The 17,978-nt window shown below is 37.4% G+C and overlaps 1 protein-coding gene across 1 annotated transcript; it reads right to left on the bottom strand.

Moving 5' to 3' along the window:
* Positions 1-443: 443 nt before the first annotated feature.
* LOC112579365 (olfactory receptor 52A5-like) lies at positions 444-1,400 on the bottom strand. Its single transcript, XM_025265721.3, has one exon. The coding sequence runs from the start codon at positions 1,398-1,400 to the stop codon at positions 444-446; it is 957 nt and encodes a 318-aa protein (XP_025121506.3).
* Between the last annotated feature and the right edge of the window lie 16,578 nt (positions 1,401-17,978).

Here is a 17,978-nt window from a genome sequence, read left to right as displayed (position 1 = left end):
TAGATGTCATTAAAATTTTAAAAATATAGATTCACAAGGAGATATCAGAAAATGACTCATGGCCAGAATTACAGCTAAGAGTTGGATTAACAGTTTGAAGATATGAATGTTTGACATGATCCTTAGAAGTTATCTGGGATCAACTGCTGTTTTCTACAAGTTACTTATCTGTGCAGGTCTAAGTGTTACTCAAGAGAAAGCTCTAGGTTGTAAAGGACAGGGCAAAAACAATAATGGAAACAATGGGAAATCACAATATAAGAGTTTCTTAGAGTAGTAAACCAAAGTTCTTAAGTATTGGAGGATTCATTAAGTGTCTCCTTCCATTATGAGTATCTGAGATTTAAAATATTTTTTCAGATGTAGAAATGTGTAAAGACCTAGCTTTTAGCATATTGATGTTGCTACTTTGAACTAACCTAAATTTTCTTTAGAAAGATCCACTAATGATTAAGATGTTTGGAGCATACAAATATTGTTAGCACATGGTCAAGGATTTGTTTGGTCTTCACTCCATAGACGACTGGGTTGAGAAAAGGTGGAACTAACAGGTAAAGGTTAGATAAAAGGATATGAACGTATGGTGGTATGTGAGAACCAAACCTATGTGTGAAGAAAGAGAAGAAGCCAAGGAGGTAGAACTGCAGGAAGACACAAATATGAGCAATACATGTATTAAAGGCTTTGAATCTTGCCTCCTTCTGGGGCAGTTGAAAGACAGTGATAAAGATCTGAATGTAGGACAAGGTGATAAAGATTATGTCAAATCCTAAGATAGTGAAGGCAACAAATAGACCATAGATCTTGTTCATCCGTATATCTTCAATAGCCAGCTTCACAATGGCCATATGCTCACAGTAAGAGTGGGAGACGACTGTGGTTCGGTAGAATTTGAGACGGTATTTGATTAGTACCTGGCATGGCGCTCCAAGTATGGCAGCCCTGAGTGTCACCCCAACCCCAATGTGAGTCAAGAGTTTTTGGGAGAAGATGCTGGCATGTCTCAAGGGATTACAGATGGCCACATAGCGATCTAGGGCCATCGCCAGCAGGACACCTGATTCAATTCCCTGAAATGAGTGAAGAAGCCACATTTGTAGAAGACAGACTTCAAAAGAAATCTCTATCAAATGAAACCAGAAGATGCCTAACATTTTGGGGAGAATACAAGTGCTAAGTGCAATGCCTGTGGCCCCCAACATAGCGAGAAAAATGTACATAGGACTATGGAGGCTGTTTTCATATTTGATTATCACCAAAATTAGAGTATTCCCAATTACTGCCATAAGGTACATGACACAGAATGGAATCCCGATCCAGCATTGCACTGACTCCAGGCCAGGAATCCCGATGAGTGTTAATACAGAGGGCATGAAGACAGAGCCATTGGGTCCGAGCATGGCGATTTGGTCAGTAGACTCAAGTAGGGATATTGCTGTTTCATCTCCTATTCCCTGTTAAGTCTCAAAAATTAAAAATAAGGATAAATTATTTAAGTAAAACATACTTTAGTTCAATTAGGAGGATACCATTTTATCGGTCCCAATGGCTCCTCTCTAATTTTCCATCTCTTTTCCCAATGTCTTTCAATGATGAATTATGAGATTCTATGTTTTTGCATGCCTTTATCATTTTCAATGAGAAAAATTAAGTGGACTGGATAACTTCTTTCTAGTCCTTGACTATTGGAACAAATAAATTCCCTTTAGTTTGTGTTTGCTAATCACCCTCAGTGCTGTCTTTATGACCCGCCAATTCAAATTGAGGGAATAATTCATTTAATTCAGAGTAAAGAATTTCAAAAACTAAACTGTACCTAGATTAGACATGAAGGAACTATACCGGTGGTAAATCATTCTGCTTGATTATAATCAGAAAACAAGTTTAATGAGAATTTTTTTTTCATTTTGAAACTCACTATTTTTTTCTAGGTTAGTCTCTTCATGATTGGATCCCTCTGCAATAGACTCTCAGACTGCTTTAAATCTAATTTTTCAAATTTTCAGTATTTTCCCAAAGACAAGCTCTACATCTTTACCTTCCATTTCTTAAACTCTGATAAGATAAATCCATTACTTTTATTTTATTTTTGATTTTTAAAAAACTTTTTATTTTGTATTGGGATATAGCCAATTAACATACAATGTTGTGATAGTCTCACGTGAACAGTGAAGGGACTCAGCCATACATATACATGTATCCGTTCTCCCCCAAACTCCCCTCCCATCCAGGCTGCCACATAACATTGAACAGAATTCCATCCACAAAACATTGAACAGGGTTCCATGTGCTATACAGTAGGTCCTTCTTGGTTATCAATTATAAAATAATAGTCTGTACACATTGTTCCCAAACTCCCTAACTCCCTTCCCTCTTCCTTTTCCCCAGCAACGCTAATCTCATTCTCAAAGTCTATGAGTCTGTTTCTGTTTTGTACATAAATTCATTTGTATAATTTCTTTTTAGATAATGGGTGTTACCCTTTATCCTTAGCTTGAAGGATAGCTTGAAGGAAAATCTCATGTTCTTGTCCTCTCCATCATCCTTCAAGTTACCCTTTATCCTTAGCTTGAAGATCTCCCTTTTAGATCTTTTCTCACTACGCCCTGTTGTGTGCACATCACTTGTATTCAATTTCAAATACCAACCTATACCTCCTATGCTTCCCTTTCATTATCAATAAACATTAAGCCTGAATATTTAGTTTTTCTTAACTATTTGCAGTAACATACAACTTTCTATGAAATTTAATGTTTCCTTTACTTAAAGCCTCGGGCATCTTATAGCCACCAAAACTACAATTTCTATCCAGGTAAACTTTTTTATTTTATATAGCTGTTTTTCATAGGAGCAGAATCATCTCTTAGTCTCTGCCCTTCAGTGATTACTTCACCCATAACACTGTATGCTTCCAGGGCCTCCTATGAGTGGCTTTGTCTTATCATTTTCCAAAGTCTTCAGGGTTTTTCTTGCCTGCTGATGAAAGTTGCTCAGTTGTGTCCGACTCTTTGTGATCCCATGGACCATACAGTCCATGGAATTTTCCAGTCCAGAATACTGGAGTAGATAGCTGTTCCCTTCTCCAGAGGATCTTCCCAACCCAGGGATCAAACCCAGGTCTCCATCATTGCATTAGGATTATTTACCAGCTGAGCCACAAGGAAAGCCCAAGAATACTGGAGTGAGTAGTCTATCCCTTCTCCAGCACATCTTCTCATCAATTCCCTAATATTTCTTCCTGAATAGCATATAATATATGTTCATATGTGTGTGTCTTTAACCCCAGTAAAAGTAAAATCTGAATTTGCTAATTGTAAATATTTCCTTTGATTAATTGTACAGCTCATTTTTGGAACTATTAAGACAACATATAAAACATAAAGAAAAGGAGAAGTCCTAAAACAACAGATTTGGAACAAGAAAAATCTCACGTTCTTGTCCTTTCTGTTATCCTTCAAGTTTTCTCCCTGATAGATTATCTCTGAGACAAAAAATGATATCTATGACCTATCTCAGGTCAATTGCAAGAGCATTTATTGCTTTCTTTTTTTTTTTTAATTTATTCATCTGCTGTCAAGGTTTTCCTTTTGGAGACCTATGTTCAGGATCTCTCCATTGAGCAAATACACAATATGCCAGAATAGATGCTTTGCAAATTAAAATGTAACACTACTATATACATTTGAAAAGTTTATTTCCTAGCGATTTTATTCAATACATGTTAATTAAACATCCGCTATGATCCAAGTATTATTTGCAGAAAATGGGAAACAAATATCAACTTATTTATTGTAGGCATATGAAGTAACTATATTGTGCAGAGTGCTTGGAATTCAAAAAGTGATGTCCAAAAAATAATGTCCATTTATCGAATATGTTTTGTATTGTTCTGGTTTTAAGGTTTTTAACTTTTAAATTACTTTATTTTCCTTGGATTAAGATACTGGCATCATTTTGTTGTTTTTAAGTCGCCAAGTCATGTCTGAATATTGGAGTGGGTTGCCATTTCCTTCTCTAGGGGATCTTCCTGACCAAGGGATCAAACCCACATCTCCTGCATGAGCAGATGGATTCATTATCACTGAGCCACCAGAGAAGCCATTGACATCATTACCTTCTTTTTTAGTGAAAACCGAGACATTTTGCTATTATAAATAATACTTTGATCTAAATTCTATGGACTATTGACCCAGAAAAAATAAAAAGGTAGTTTGTGTCCTCCAAGATTTTACAGATCTAATTTAGTAAATATTTTGAGATAGACATCAGAGTGTAACCAAATCATGATGGGATGGGTTTTTAATGAAAATACACTAAATATTTCAATCAGTTTGCTCTTCCTCAGAATCTGAAAGAAAATATCTTCTATATTAACTTCTTAATTCACCACAAAACACATGCAATATAGTATATGTTTATCAGATGCTACATGTCTGACATAGAACCCCACTTGCAATATCATTCCTCCACATACACTTCAACAATCTCTGATTTTTCTCAAAAAAATGTGTGCTATTCTCTTAATCTGGAATGTTAATTTGAGAGATTTAACTTGGTCATATAAGGAATATTTGTTCAATAGAATCTGAATACCATGGAAGTCAAAGCTCTACAGAAGTAAATATTGTGAATAATTAGAGAAAGTTGAGCAACAAGAGAAGACTGCAGTAAACAAACAAGCAGACATGTAAAATAGACAAGAGTGTCTTCTGTCTGAAAGATTATATCTCTTATGAAGAAAGTACTAAAGTAGTTTCCTTTACAGGTGATAGTTTTACATTTCTAATGTGAAATAAAATTCGTATTATATACATAAGACAAAAAATTTAAACATGAAAACATACCCTCTGTCCTTTTGTCTCCCTTCTTTCCTACTATGCATTGTTTATATGAAGTATGCATTGACCAAACTGCCCCCATCTGCAGACATACCTTCTCCACTATAAAGAGCAATACTCTCCTGGAACCAGTAAGACAATTCCTTAAAACTCTTTGATCTTGTAAGGGCTCAGAATAACCCACCACTTTGTACTTGTAGATCTGGATCATGTAAACTGTCAAAAATACATCTTTTAAGGTACAGTTGTCTGTCTCAAAAAATTTATATAACTGTGCTTTGAGTTCTCGGAGAAGGCAATGGCACTCCACTCCAGTACTCTTGCCTGGAAAATCCCATGGAGGGAGGAGCCTGGTAGGCTGCAGTCCGTGGGGTCACTAAGAGTCAAGACACGACTGAGGGATTTCACTTTCACTTTTCACTTTCATGCATTGGAGAAGGAAATGGCAACCCACTTCAGTGTTCCTGCCTGAAGAATCCCAGGGACGGGGGAGCCTGGTGGGCTGTCTATGGGATCACACAGAGTTGGACACAACTGAAATGACTTAGCAGCAGTAGCTTTGAGTTCTAATAGGAGGGAAAGTTCTGAGAGCCTTTTAAGATGCTATTCCTGAGTTATAACCCTCAATTTGGCTCAAATAACATTTTCTATTTCTTGTTGTTGTTCAGTCTCTCATCCATGTCTGACTCTTTGTAACCACATGGACTTCAGTACTTCAGGCTTCCCTGTCCTTCACTGTCTCCTGGAGTTTGCTCTAACTCATGTCCATTGAGTAAGTGATGCCATCCACTCATCTAGCACTCTGTCATCCCCTTCTCCTCCTGCCTTCAATCTTTCCCAGCATCAGGGTATTTTCCAATGGGTCAGTTCTTCGCATCAGGTGGCCACGGTATTGGAACTTCAGCTTCAGCGTCAGTCCTTCCAATGAATATTCAGGATTGATTTCCTTAGGATGGACTGGTTTGATCTCCTTGCAGTCCAAGGGACTCTCAAGAGTCTTCAACACCACAGTTCCAAAGCATCAATTATTTGACTCTCAGTCTTCTTTACAGTCCAACTCTCACATACATACGTGACTACTGGAAAAACTATAGCTTTGACCATATGGATCATTGTCAGCAAAGCAATGTCTTTGCTTTTTACTGTGTTGTAGCCCTTTCTATTTCTTAGATTAGTTTTTTTCATTGACACTAACTTCATGAGTCCTAATATTCTTCTATAGTAAGGCTTCCTTGATTATTAAATGCTTTTTTACTGCTGCTGCTGCTGCTAAGTTGCTTCAGGTGTGTCCGACTCTGTGTGACCCCATAAACGGCAGCCCACCAGGCTCCTCTGTTCCTGGGATCCTCCAGTCAGGAACACTGGAGTGGGTTGCCATTTCCTTCTCCAATGCATGAAAGTGAAAAGTGAAAGTGAAGTCACTCAGTCGTGTCTGACTTTGCGACCCCATGGACTGCAGCCTACCAGGCTCCTCCGTCCATGGGACTTTCCAGGCAAGAGTACTGGAGTGGGTTGCCATTGCCTTCTCCTGTTTTCTTACAGGGCAGGAAAAAAAAAATGACAGTCTTTAATGATTAAGAATTAACAGTTATATGCCTTTAATCAAATTGGGGGAATAAATTGCCTAGGAAGTGGAATCATTTTTCAGTGGAATCATAATCAGATAAAAGAGATGTGGGGGGCACTCAAAGAGAAAATAGTTTGTACAAAAACCACAGAAGATTGTGAGCTATGGCAGGGCTGTATATAAAAAAATGTGTTTCATATATAATATATTTCATAAGCAGAAATGATGGATAATAAAAAGCAAAGAATACAAAAAGTGAAGTTAATGTTTTAAGCCAAATGATTTAACATTTTAGGATTTAAGATCATCTTTTTTTGGAAGGTAAAAAAATTCATCTTCTAGCAGCTCAATGAATGGCTTGAAAGACATGGCAGCTCAGTGTGATGAGACTTGGATGGGAGACTAAGTCAGAAAGATATTTGTGACAGTCCATACATTATATTATGAGGAGATGTGGTCTAGAAAAAGAATAAAAAGAATGCAAAATCTGTTGGAGTCATTGTCTTTATGTAACAGAAATTGGAAGGGATGAGGCTGAGTGTTCTTTGGTTGAGAATTATAGCAATGAATGACAAAAGACAAGCTGCAAGGAACTTTGTATGTATAGATGTGTTTGTTTAGAAAGAGAAGAAAGATATCTTTTTTTTAAAAAATCCATTTTGTATATTTTGTTACAAAACTGGTTTCAAAAGCTGCAGTTGTTATTTCACCACTATTTTATAATATCCTACATGCCTTTTTTAAAAATTTTATTTTATTTAACTTTACAATATTATATTGGTTTTGCCATATATCAAAATGAACCTGCCACAGGTATACATGTGTTCCCCATACTGAACCCTCCTTCCTTCTCCCTCCCCATACCATCCCTCTGGGTCATCCCAGTGCACCAACCCCAAGCATCTAGTATCGTGTATCAAACCTGGACTGGCGACTCATTTCATTTTTGATATTATACATATTTCAATGCCATTCTCCCAAATCATCCCACCCTCTCCCTCTCCCACAGAGTCCAAAAGACTGTTCTATACATCAGTGTCTCTTTTGCTGTCTCATATACAGGGTTATTGTTACCATCTTTCTAAATTCCATATATATGCATTAGTATACCGTATTGGTGTTTTTCTTTCTGGCTTACTTCACTCTGTTTAATAGACTCCAGTTTCATCCACCTCATTAGAACTGATTCAAATGTATTCTTTTTAATGGCTGAGTACTACTCCATTGTGTATATGTACCACTGTTTTCTTATCCATTCATCTGCTGATGAACATCTAGGTTGCTTCCATGACCTGGTTATTATAAACAGTGCTGTGATGAACATTGGGGTACACGTATCTCTTTCAATTCTGGTTTCCTCAGTGTGTATGCCCAGCAGTGGGATTGCTGGGTCATAAGGCAGGTCTATTTCCAGTTTTTTAAGGAATCTCCACACTGTTCTCCATAGTGGCTGTACTAGTTTGCATTCCCACCAACAGTGTAAGAGGGTTCCCTTTTCTCCACACCCTCTCCAGCATTTATTGCTTGTAGACTTTTGGATCACAGCTATTCTGACTGGCGTGAAATGGTACCTCATAGTGGTTTTGATTTGCATTTCTCTGATAATGAGTGATGTTGAGCATCTTTTCATGTGTTTGTTAGCCATCTGTATGTCTTCTTTGGAGAAATGTCTATTTAGTTCTTTGGCCCGTTTGTTGCTTGGGTCATTTATTTTTCTGGAATTGAGCTATAGGAGTTGCTTGTATATTTTTGAGATTAGTTGTTTGTCAGTTGCTTCATTTGCTATTATTTTCTCCCATTCTGAAGGCTGTCTTTTCACCTTGCTTGTAGTTTCCTTTGTTGTGCAGAAGCTTTTAAGTTTAATTAGGTTCCATTTGTTTATTTTTGCTTTTATTTCCAATATTCTGGGAGGTGGGTCATAGAGGATCCTGCTGTGATGTATGTCGGAGAGTGTTTTGCCTATGTTCTCCTCTAGGAGTTTTATAGTTTCTGGTCTTACAGCCAGAGCCGGAAGGGGGCAATCGCAGCCCCAGAGAAAGAGAAGAAAGGTATATTAAATGCTGAAATTCATAAGCTAGGGTAAATATACTTTGGTCATCTTTATAGCATAAAACTTGAGTTATTAGTGTTACATACAGGTCCAATTTTGATTCAAGCTGAATTTCAGGATCTAAAAGATTTAAGGAATTCAGGGCTCTAAATCCACACTCCCTATAATCTCAGGACTTTTTCCTCAATGAACTCTCTGACATTCACCCACTAAGGTCTATCTCAAGTCCTCCAGTGACAGAGGACTCTCTGTTTTCTCAGATAGCTTGCCACATTTCAGGTCAGCTCTGAATGTCAAACAGATCTTCTGTACAACATCCTTAAATGGGCTCCTTTAAATTCCTTATTAAATTCCCAAATATGCAATCCAACGACGCACATTAGCTCTGAGTCATGGCAGTGAATTGCACAGGATCTGAAGTCAGTCAACAGAGTTTAAATCTGACACAGACAGTTATGAAACTTTACATGGTCTCGATTTCATTACTAAGGGCATATTCGTGGATAGAAACATATTACAGTGTGATTGTGAGTATTATATGACATAATCCATCTAAATATTTGGAAGGAAACATAAGATGCATTGATCTTTCAATAAATGCCCATTTTTAATAAATGAACTTTTACCTTTTTCTCACAAATCACTCGAGATATTAAAAGAGCATTTTATCTTAAAGAGAATTTCTACTGAATTACTTGAAGGGTATCTTTTCTTCTTGCATCTTTTGTAGTCTAAACATGTATAATTTCCTGATCTCTTAACAAATAAGCTTTCCATTCATCTATCAGCATGCATATTATTCTCTAAAGGTCCTTCATTTTGTCCACCTCACTTAACAATTTGGCACCAATCATGGCTTAATTGATTCTGAAATGCTGTGAAAAGCATAGGACACATCTTCCTAGCGTTTCATCACTTAATTACTGTAAGATTATATATTTTTTATCCTGGAATTATATCTAGAATTATATGGATGTGAAAGTTGGACTGTGAATAAAGCTGAGCACCAAAGAATCGATGCTTTTGAATTGTGGTACTGAAGACTCTTGAGAGTCCCTTGGACTGCAAGGAGATCCAACCAGTCCATTCTGAAGGAGATCAGCCCTGGGATTTCTTTGGAAGGAATGATGCTAAAGCTGAAACTCCAGTACTCTGGCCACCTCCTGCGAAGAGTTGACTCATTGGAGAAGACTCTGATGCTGGGAGGGATTGGGGGCAGGAGGAGAAGGGGACGACAGAGGATGAGATGGCTGGATGGCATCACTGACTTGATGGACGTGAGTCTGAATGAACTCTGGGAGTTGGTGATGGACAGAGAGGCCTGGCGTGCTGTGATTCATGGGGTCGTGAAGAGTAGGACACGACTGAGTGACTGAACTGAACTGAACTGAGTGTATAGACTTCAGACTCTGTGGTCCTCACCTCCATCTACTTCATGTACTATCTGAAAAGCAGTAATCTTGATTTTCCTGAAAATATTTCATTTAATCATGGGTTCACCTGTTACTTCAGTGGGCTATTGGCACTCTGATAAGTACTGGTTTTGTGTTTTATTTTTTCAGGTGCAGATTCTCAGCTACAGTTGATTCTAATCTGCTCATGTGAATCACTGAGTGCCCAGTGGCAAAGGCACACACACACTCTGATCCAGGCTCAGTTAGTTTACCTGTATATCTGCTCACAATCCTATACCATTGCTTTTTCTGAAAGTGAAAGTTGCTCGGTCATGACCGACTCTGCGACCCCATGAACTCTATAGCCCACCAGGTTCCTCTGTCCAGGGAATTCTCCAGGCCAGAATACTGAAATGGGTTGCCATTACCTTCTCCAGGGAATCTTCCAGATCCAGGGATCAAAACCGGGTCTCCTGCTTTGCAGGAAGATTCTTTATAGTCTGAGCTACCAGGGAAGCCCATTGCTTTTCCTAGGATGATGATAATTTTATGGCAGTTTAATAGAGGATGAAGTCAGAGAGTCTTTTAATTCAAAAGGAACATGACTAATAAATAGTGCCTAACCGAATGATAGGAGAAGGCAATGTCACCCCACTCCGGTACTCTTGCCTGGAAAATCCCATGGGTGGTGGAGCCTGGTAGGCTGCAGTCCATGGGGTCGCTAAGAGTTGGACACGACTGAGCGACTTCATTTTCACTTTTCACTTTCATGCATTGGAGAAAGAAATGGCAACCCACTCCAGTGTTCTTGCCTGGAGAATCCCAGGGACGGGGGAGCCTGGTGGGCTGCAGTCTGTGGGGTCATACAGAGTCAAACACGACTGAAGTAACTTAGCAGCAGCAGCAGCAACCCAATGATACAGGACAAAACCAGTGTGACTTCAAGTATGGCCATCTGGTAATCCAGGGTTATTAGCCACTCTCTTTTGTTCTTTTCAGTGAATCAAAGTTTATTCCTTTCTCTTCTTGATACTTAAACTTAAAAACACTATTGTGAGGCACAAACCTTTCTTTCAACCAAGTGAATAACTCTCATGTGGAAATTGATATCAATTTTAGACACTAAATTTTTAAAAAATGTATACCATCCTTTCATAACAATTCTGAACATAACTGGGCTAATTTGGTGAGAGCTGGTTTGGATATGGGATAGATTTGTGTCCCAAATTTTACATAGAAGAAGCTCAGAAAATGACTGGTAGCTGAGGCTCTGAGGTGAATGTTCCCAGGTCAGCCCCAATCATGGGACTAAACAAGAAGTCAGTTCTTCTCTGTCTAAAATTAGATTAAAAAAAAAAAATATATATATATATATATATATATGTATTTTACTTCTCTGTCAGCATGTCTTGGATGGTTATTTTGAACATTTCAAGATGTTTGTTTTACCTTTATTGTTTCATTATTTTTGTAAATAAATATCACTGACTTGTTTTGTGCTGTACTGAGGCACTGTCCTCTTTTAAGAAATTTTTAGAAGGAGGTTCATTTTGGTTCCCAGTCTTAAAGCGAAACCGAAGTTTGAGAATTTTTTTAGATACAGAACCAGCTATTAGAGATAAATCTTATATGATCTGAATGTGCCTTCTTTTTCATTCCTGTCTCCAGTGAACCTGAAAGCTCTCCAGGGATTGGTGAAAACCAGTCCCCAGGTGCATCCTAGAGTATAAAGCATTCACTCTTCAGTATCTGAAATGTCAGAATGTTTTCTACTTTATAGTTTCTATTTGTATTACCACAGATGATCCCTGGTAAGTCTTTGGGTTTGAGATTCTGCACTGAGTGTGGGAAAGTGGAGGATTGGTTTCAAAAAGATGTATATGTCATACAATCAATCCAATTCCAGGATGTAAAAAAAAAAAAAAAAAAAAAACAAAAACAAAAAAAGTAATACAATCTTACAGTAGCTGAGTGTTTAGTCACCAGAGAGATGTGTCTCATGCTTTTCACATTTCTGAATCACTTAGCCACACTTGGTAACAAATTTAAAAATGAAGTTGAAAAAGAAAGATATTTAGAGATTGGTATCTGTCTGTGCTGATAGACTAATGGAAAATTTATTTGTTAAAAGGTCAGGAAATTATACATGTTTACTTCCCTGATAGCTCAGTTGGTAAAGAAGCTGCCTGCAATGCAGAAGATCCTGGTTCAATTCCTGGGTCGGGAAGATCCACTGGAGCAGGGATAGGTTACCTACTCCAGTATTCTTGGGCTTCCCTTGTGGCTCAGCTGGTAAAGAACCCACCTGAATGCAGGAGACATGGGTTCGATCCCTGGGTTGGAAAGATCCCCTAGAGAAGGGAAAGGCTACCCACTCCAGTATTCTAGCCTGGAGAATCCCTTGACCTCTCTAGTCCATGGAGTCACAAAGAGTCGGACATGACTGAGTGACTTTCACTTTCACATTCACACTGGAAACAATGGAGGAAAAACCTGCCCTTCAAGTAATTCAGTAAAAACACTTATTTAGATAAAGTGTTCATTAAATATCACAAGTTATTTGTGAGAAGATAAATGTCTGTTGATTAATAACTGGCATTTATGGACAGATCAATATATTTTATGTTTCCTTCCAACTATTTAGATGGATTTTGTCATTAATAATCAAAGTCACATGGTAATTAGTTTCTATCTATGAATATTGCTTTAGAAATAAAGAAATTGATACAATTCAAAGTTTTATACCTGGGTGCAGAGAAGGCAAACGTAAGTAGTAGTATCCAGATTTTAAACTCTCTTGGCTTACTGCAGATCTTGGGCAATTAATGCCATGACCCATGGCTATTATATATCATTGAGTTGAAGATTTAGGACTTTAAGAAGAAATTAAGAAGGAAGCCATTTAAGGCTCATTATAAAGAATATCGATTTGACATTTGGAGCTGTCCTGAAATGTGGCATGCTGTCTCAGAAACAAACAGTCCTCTATATTCATGAGGACTTGAGACAGAGAAGGGTGGTTGAATGTCAGAGTTCATAGAGGAAAGATTCCTGAGGTTGTAGAAAGTGTGGAATTAGAGCCCTGAATTCCTTAAATCTTTTACATCTTGAAATTTAGCTGATTCAAAATTGGAGTTGTAACACTAATAATTCATGTTTTATGCTGTAAACACGATCCAGGTATATTTACCCTGGCTTATGAATTTCAAGAGCTTAAGATACCTTTTTTCAGTCTTCTAAATCTGCTTACATTTGTATACACAGAGTTCCTTTCAGCTTTTCTTTTGTCGTTCATAGCTGAAATTCTCAAGGAAAAACCTCCTTTAGCCTCATCTCTCCTTAATTTCTGCTGCATAAAGTCAATGAGTCTCACAGATTTTTATTCCTTGTTATTCCTTTGCTATACCATAATACTTCATAATGCAATGTATGGACTATCACTAGTATCATTCTGACTGGGTCTCTTTACACTTAGCTGCCACATCTTACAAGCCATTCATCAAACTGCCAACAGAGGGAATTCTTTACCTTCCAAAAAAAAGTGTCCTTCCACCAAAAATATAAAACCATTTGGTTTAAAACACTTTACATTTGATATTATTTCCTTCTACTAGCCATCATTTCTGCTTATGAAATGATTTATATGTGAAAAATATTTATATGGAGACAATGTCACCATATCTCACATGAAAGTGAAAGTGAAGTCGCTCAGTGGTGTCTGACTCTTAGCGACCCCATGGACTGTAGCCCACCAAGCTCCTCTGTCCATGAGATTCTCCACACAAGAATACTGGAGTGGGTTACCACTTCCTTCTCCAGGGGATCTTCCTGACCCAGAGATTGAATGCAGGTCTCCCGCATTGCAGGCAGACGCTTTAACCTCTGAGCAACCAGGGAAGCCCTTGTGATTTTTGTACAAACTATTTTCTCTTACCATGACTGTCTCAGTCTCTTTTATCTAGTAATTTCTACTGAAAAATTATTCCCCTTCATAGGCAATTTATTCTGCCCATTTTGATTAAAAGTACATAATCATTCATTCTTATTAATTTTAAAGTGCTTTTTCTGTATAACTGTATAATAATGTTTAGCAACCAGGATGATGTTCTTTTCCCTACACATCTATGGGCTATTTGGGGACATCTAAATACTTTTTGAGTGCCAAGATGAGAGAGAGCTACTGACATCTAATGTGTACACAATAAGGATGTTGTAAACCTCTACAAATGCAGAGAATTACCCCAAAACAAAAATTTATCTGACCTATACCTTGGTGGCCCGCCTGGTGGCTCAATGGTAAAGACTCTGCCTGCAATGTAGGAGTCCTAGGTTCAACCCCTGATCAGGAAGATCCGGTCCACTGGAGAAGGAAATGGCAACCCACTCCAGTATTTTTCCCTGGGAAATCCTGTGGACAGAGGAGCACAGTGGGCCATAGTCTATGAGGTCACAAGGAGTCAGACACTACTTAGCAACTAAACATCAACATATCTTGGTAATTGTACCATGTTTAGGAAACACTGCCTCAGAAAATTGTCATTAGGACTCATGAAGTTAGAGTCAATGAAAAAATTAATCTAAGAAGCAAGTTTAAAATTTTATTTGGGACAAATTGAAGATTATAATCCAGGAACAACATCTCAGAAAAATCTGTGGACTGTTCCCTCTATTAGAAATGAAAGCACAGTTATATAAATTTTAGGGCGAAGAAAGTTGTACTTTGAATGATGTATTATTGACAGTTTATATAATCCAGATCTCCAAGAACAACGTGGTGGGTCATTGCAACCCCTTATAAGATTAAGAAGGAATGTTACTTTTTAAGGAGTTGTGGTGTCAGGAGAATATTGTTCTTTCTAATGAAGCAGGTATTTCTGCCCATGGGCTAGTTTGGTCTGATGCTTAAGACAGATAAACAATGCACTCTAGGGGGAGAGAAGAGGTCAAAGGCAGAGAAAATAATTTCATGTTTAAATTATTTGTCTTCTCCATAAAATAAGAATTTTCTTTCTCAGTAGGAATATAAAACTATCATCTGGAAAGGTAACTACATTTTTCATAAGAGATATTGTCTTTTAGATTGAAGGCACATTTTTCTATTTCTGTATCTGCTCATTTGTTTACTGCTCTCTTTTCTTTTGCTCACATTCCTTTCTGCAATTATTCACAATATTAACTTACCTGGAGCTATGGCTTCCATGTTTTATGGATTCTCTGGGTCAAGTATTCCTTATACAGCCATGTTAAATCGCTCAAATATTAAACCATAGAGATTGTTAGCAAGTATATGGATACCATGATGTTCCAAGTGGGGTCCTATGCCAGACAAGTAGCATCTAACAAACATGTACTATAATGTATGTAGTAAAACTATTTGGTAAATTAAGAAGCTAACCTAAGAGTTGTCCTCTTTCAGATCCTGAGAGGAACAATCTCATTGAAATCTTTTGTGTATTTTAATACAATCCATCCTGATTTAGCTGTACTCTGAATGTATCTCCTAATATTTACTGAATTATAGCTGTAAAAATCTCAGAAGACACAAACTACTTTTTTGTTTTACCTAGATCAATATCCCCGGAGAAGGCAATGGCACCCCACTCCAGTACTCTTGCCTGGAAAATCCCATGGACGGAGGAGCCCGGTAGGCTGCAGTCCATGGGGTCGCTCAGAGTCGGGCAGGACTGAGCAACTTCACTTTCACTTTTCACCTTCATGCATTGGAGAAGGAAATAGCAACCCACTCCAGTATTCTTGCCTGGAGAATCCCAGGAACAGAGGAGCCTGGTGGGCTGCCGTCTATGGGGTCGCACAGAGTCGGACACGACTGAAGCGACTTAGCGAGACAGCGAGCGAGATCAATATCCCATATAATTTAGAACAAAGTACATTTACTTATGGGCTTCCCTGGTGGCTCACTGGCAAAGAATCTGCCTCTCAGTGCAGGAGATGAGGGTTCGATTCCTGGGTTAGAAGATCCCCTGAAGGAGGAAATGGCAACCCACTCCTTGGCAACTTCCTTGGGAAATCCCATGGACAGAGGAGGGCTACAGTTCATGGGGTAGCAAAAGAGTCAGTCATGACTTAGTGACTGAACAACAACAAATATTTATTTATATTATTTATAAATTAACAAGTCTTAGCTTTTCATTTGAGAAGGAAATGGCAGTCCAGTATTCTTGCCTGGAGAATTGCAGGGACGGGTGAGCCTGGTGGGCTGCCGTCTGTATGGTCGCACAGAGTTGGACACGACTGAAATGACTTAGCAGCAGCAGCTTTTCATTAATAAAATAGGGTAATGTTGCCAATATAATAGAGGAAAATTTAAAAAATTAAAAATTTACAAACTTAAAAAGATAATATAATACTTATTTAACAATGTTTGACACTACTTTTTGAGTTTCAAGCACTCAGCACAATGTAAGTACTTCATAGTTATATGATAAATACATTGATATTTGTTCTATAGTTGGTGTAAATAATACTTTCATTATAGTGGATGCTTAATTAATATGTATTTAATAAAATCATTAGGAAATAAACTTCTCAAATGTTAATTTCTGATTTGAAAAACATCTGCTTTGGTATATTGTGTATTTGCTCCAAGAAGAATTCTTAAACATGAGTGTCCAAAAGGAAAGCCTTGTTCATAAGGGAATAAGTTTTAAGAAAAATAAGCAACAAATGCTCTTGCAATTGACCTCAGGTAGGATAGATATATCTTTTTGTCTGTGAGAGAATCTAAGCTTATCAGGGCAGACAACTTGAAGGATGATGGAGAGGATATGAGCAGAGATTTTTCTTATTCCAAATCTGTTGTTTTAGGACTTTCTCATAGTCTTTGTTTATATTTGCTTTAATGGTTCCAAAAAGGAGCTTTACAATTAGTCAAAAAATATTTACTAATTAGTAAATTAATATTTTGCTTTTCCTGGGGTTAAACACACACATATCAGTATACATGTATTCACAGAAGAAATAGTAGGGGATTGGCAGCCTGAAAAAACCCCAAAGAGTTTGGAAAATGATAAGACAAAGTCACTTATAGGAGGTCCTGAAAGTGAATAGTGGTATGAATGAAGTAACTACTGAAGGGCATAGACAAATAAGGAGCTGAATCTGGTTCTATGAAATAAAATTGTGTAAAAGAAAAATGTTAACTATAGAAATTCTATTTTGAGTGGCTATTAGATGCATAAGGCTCTAAGTAAAGGAAACATTACATTAACACAAGTTCTTATGTTATTGCAAATAATTAAGAAAAAAAAATAGCTTTTCAGACCTAATGGTTATTGGTAAAGAGGGAGAAGAACAGAAGACTTAGGTTGACACTTGAAATTGAATACAAGTGATGTGTACATAGCAGGGCATAGAACAAATCTTAAAGGAACTCCTAAGGATATGGGGATAACATCCATGACTTTTAAAAGTAATGGATTTATTTTCTGAGAGGTTAAGTAGAGGAAGGTAAAGATGTGTGACTCATTTTTGGAAAAACACTGAAAGTTTGAATAATTAGTTTAAAGTACTCGGAGAGAGTGTATTTCAGAGGGATCTGGCCAAGAAGAAACCAATTTAAGAGAGAAAAAAAAAATAGTGAGCTGCAAAACTGAAAAATATTCTAATCAAACTTGCTTTCTGATTATGACCAAACAGAAAGATTTACTACTACTATAGTTCCTTCATGCCAGATCTAGGTACAGTCTAATCTTAAAATTCATTACTTTGAATTAGATTAATTTTTCCCTCAATTCCAATTGGTATGTGACCAAAAAAGAAAGAAAGCACTGATGATTAGCACTCACAAAAGCACAAGCTAAGGGGAATTTCTTTCATTAGTCATGGACCAGAAAGAAGCCATACAGTATGTTCACTTAGTTTTTCTCACTGAAAAAAATAAAGGCATGCAGAAACATAGAATCTGATGATTGGCTACTTAAAGACATTGAGAAAAGAGATGGAAAATTAGAGAGGAGTCATTGGGCAGAGAAAGTAAGATGGTATCCTTCTAGTCTAACTAAAGCATATTTTGCTGAAATAACTCATTCTAATTTTTAATTTTTCAGTTTTAACAGGGATTAAAAGATGACATAGAAGTAGCACTTCTCAATTCTACTACTCAGATCACC

The sequence above is a fragment of the Bubalus bubalis genome, chromosome 16, assembly GCF_019923935.1.
Source record: "Bubalus bubalis isolate 160015118507 breed Murrah chromosome 16, NDDB_SH_1, whole genome shotgun sequence".
Classification (NCBI taxonomy): Eukaryota; Metazoa; Chordata; class Mammalia; order Artiodactyla; family Bovidae; genus Bubalus; species Bubalus bubalis.
The sequence above is the reverse complement of the archived record's forward strand: the minus strand, read 5'-3'. Positions and strand labels throughout refer to the sequence as shown.

Bases quoted from the DNA above. Each gene is read 5' to 3' on its own strand.
- LOC112579365 (XM_025265721.3), bottom strand. From the start codon at position 1,400: ATGCTCGGACCCAATGGCTCTGTCTTCATGCCCTCTGTATTAACACTC.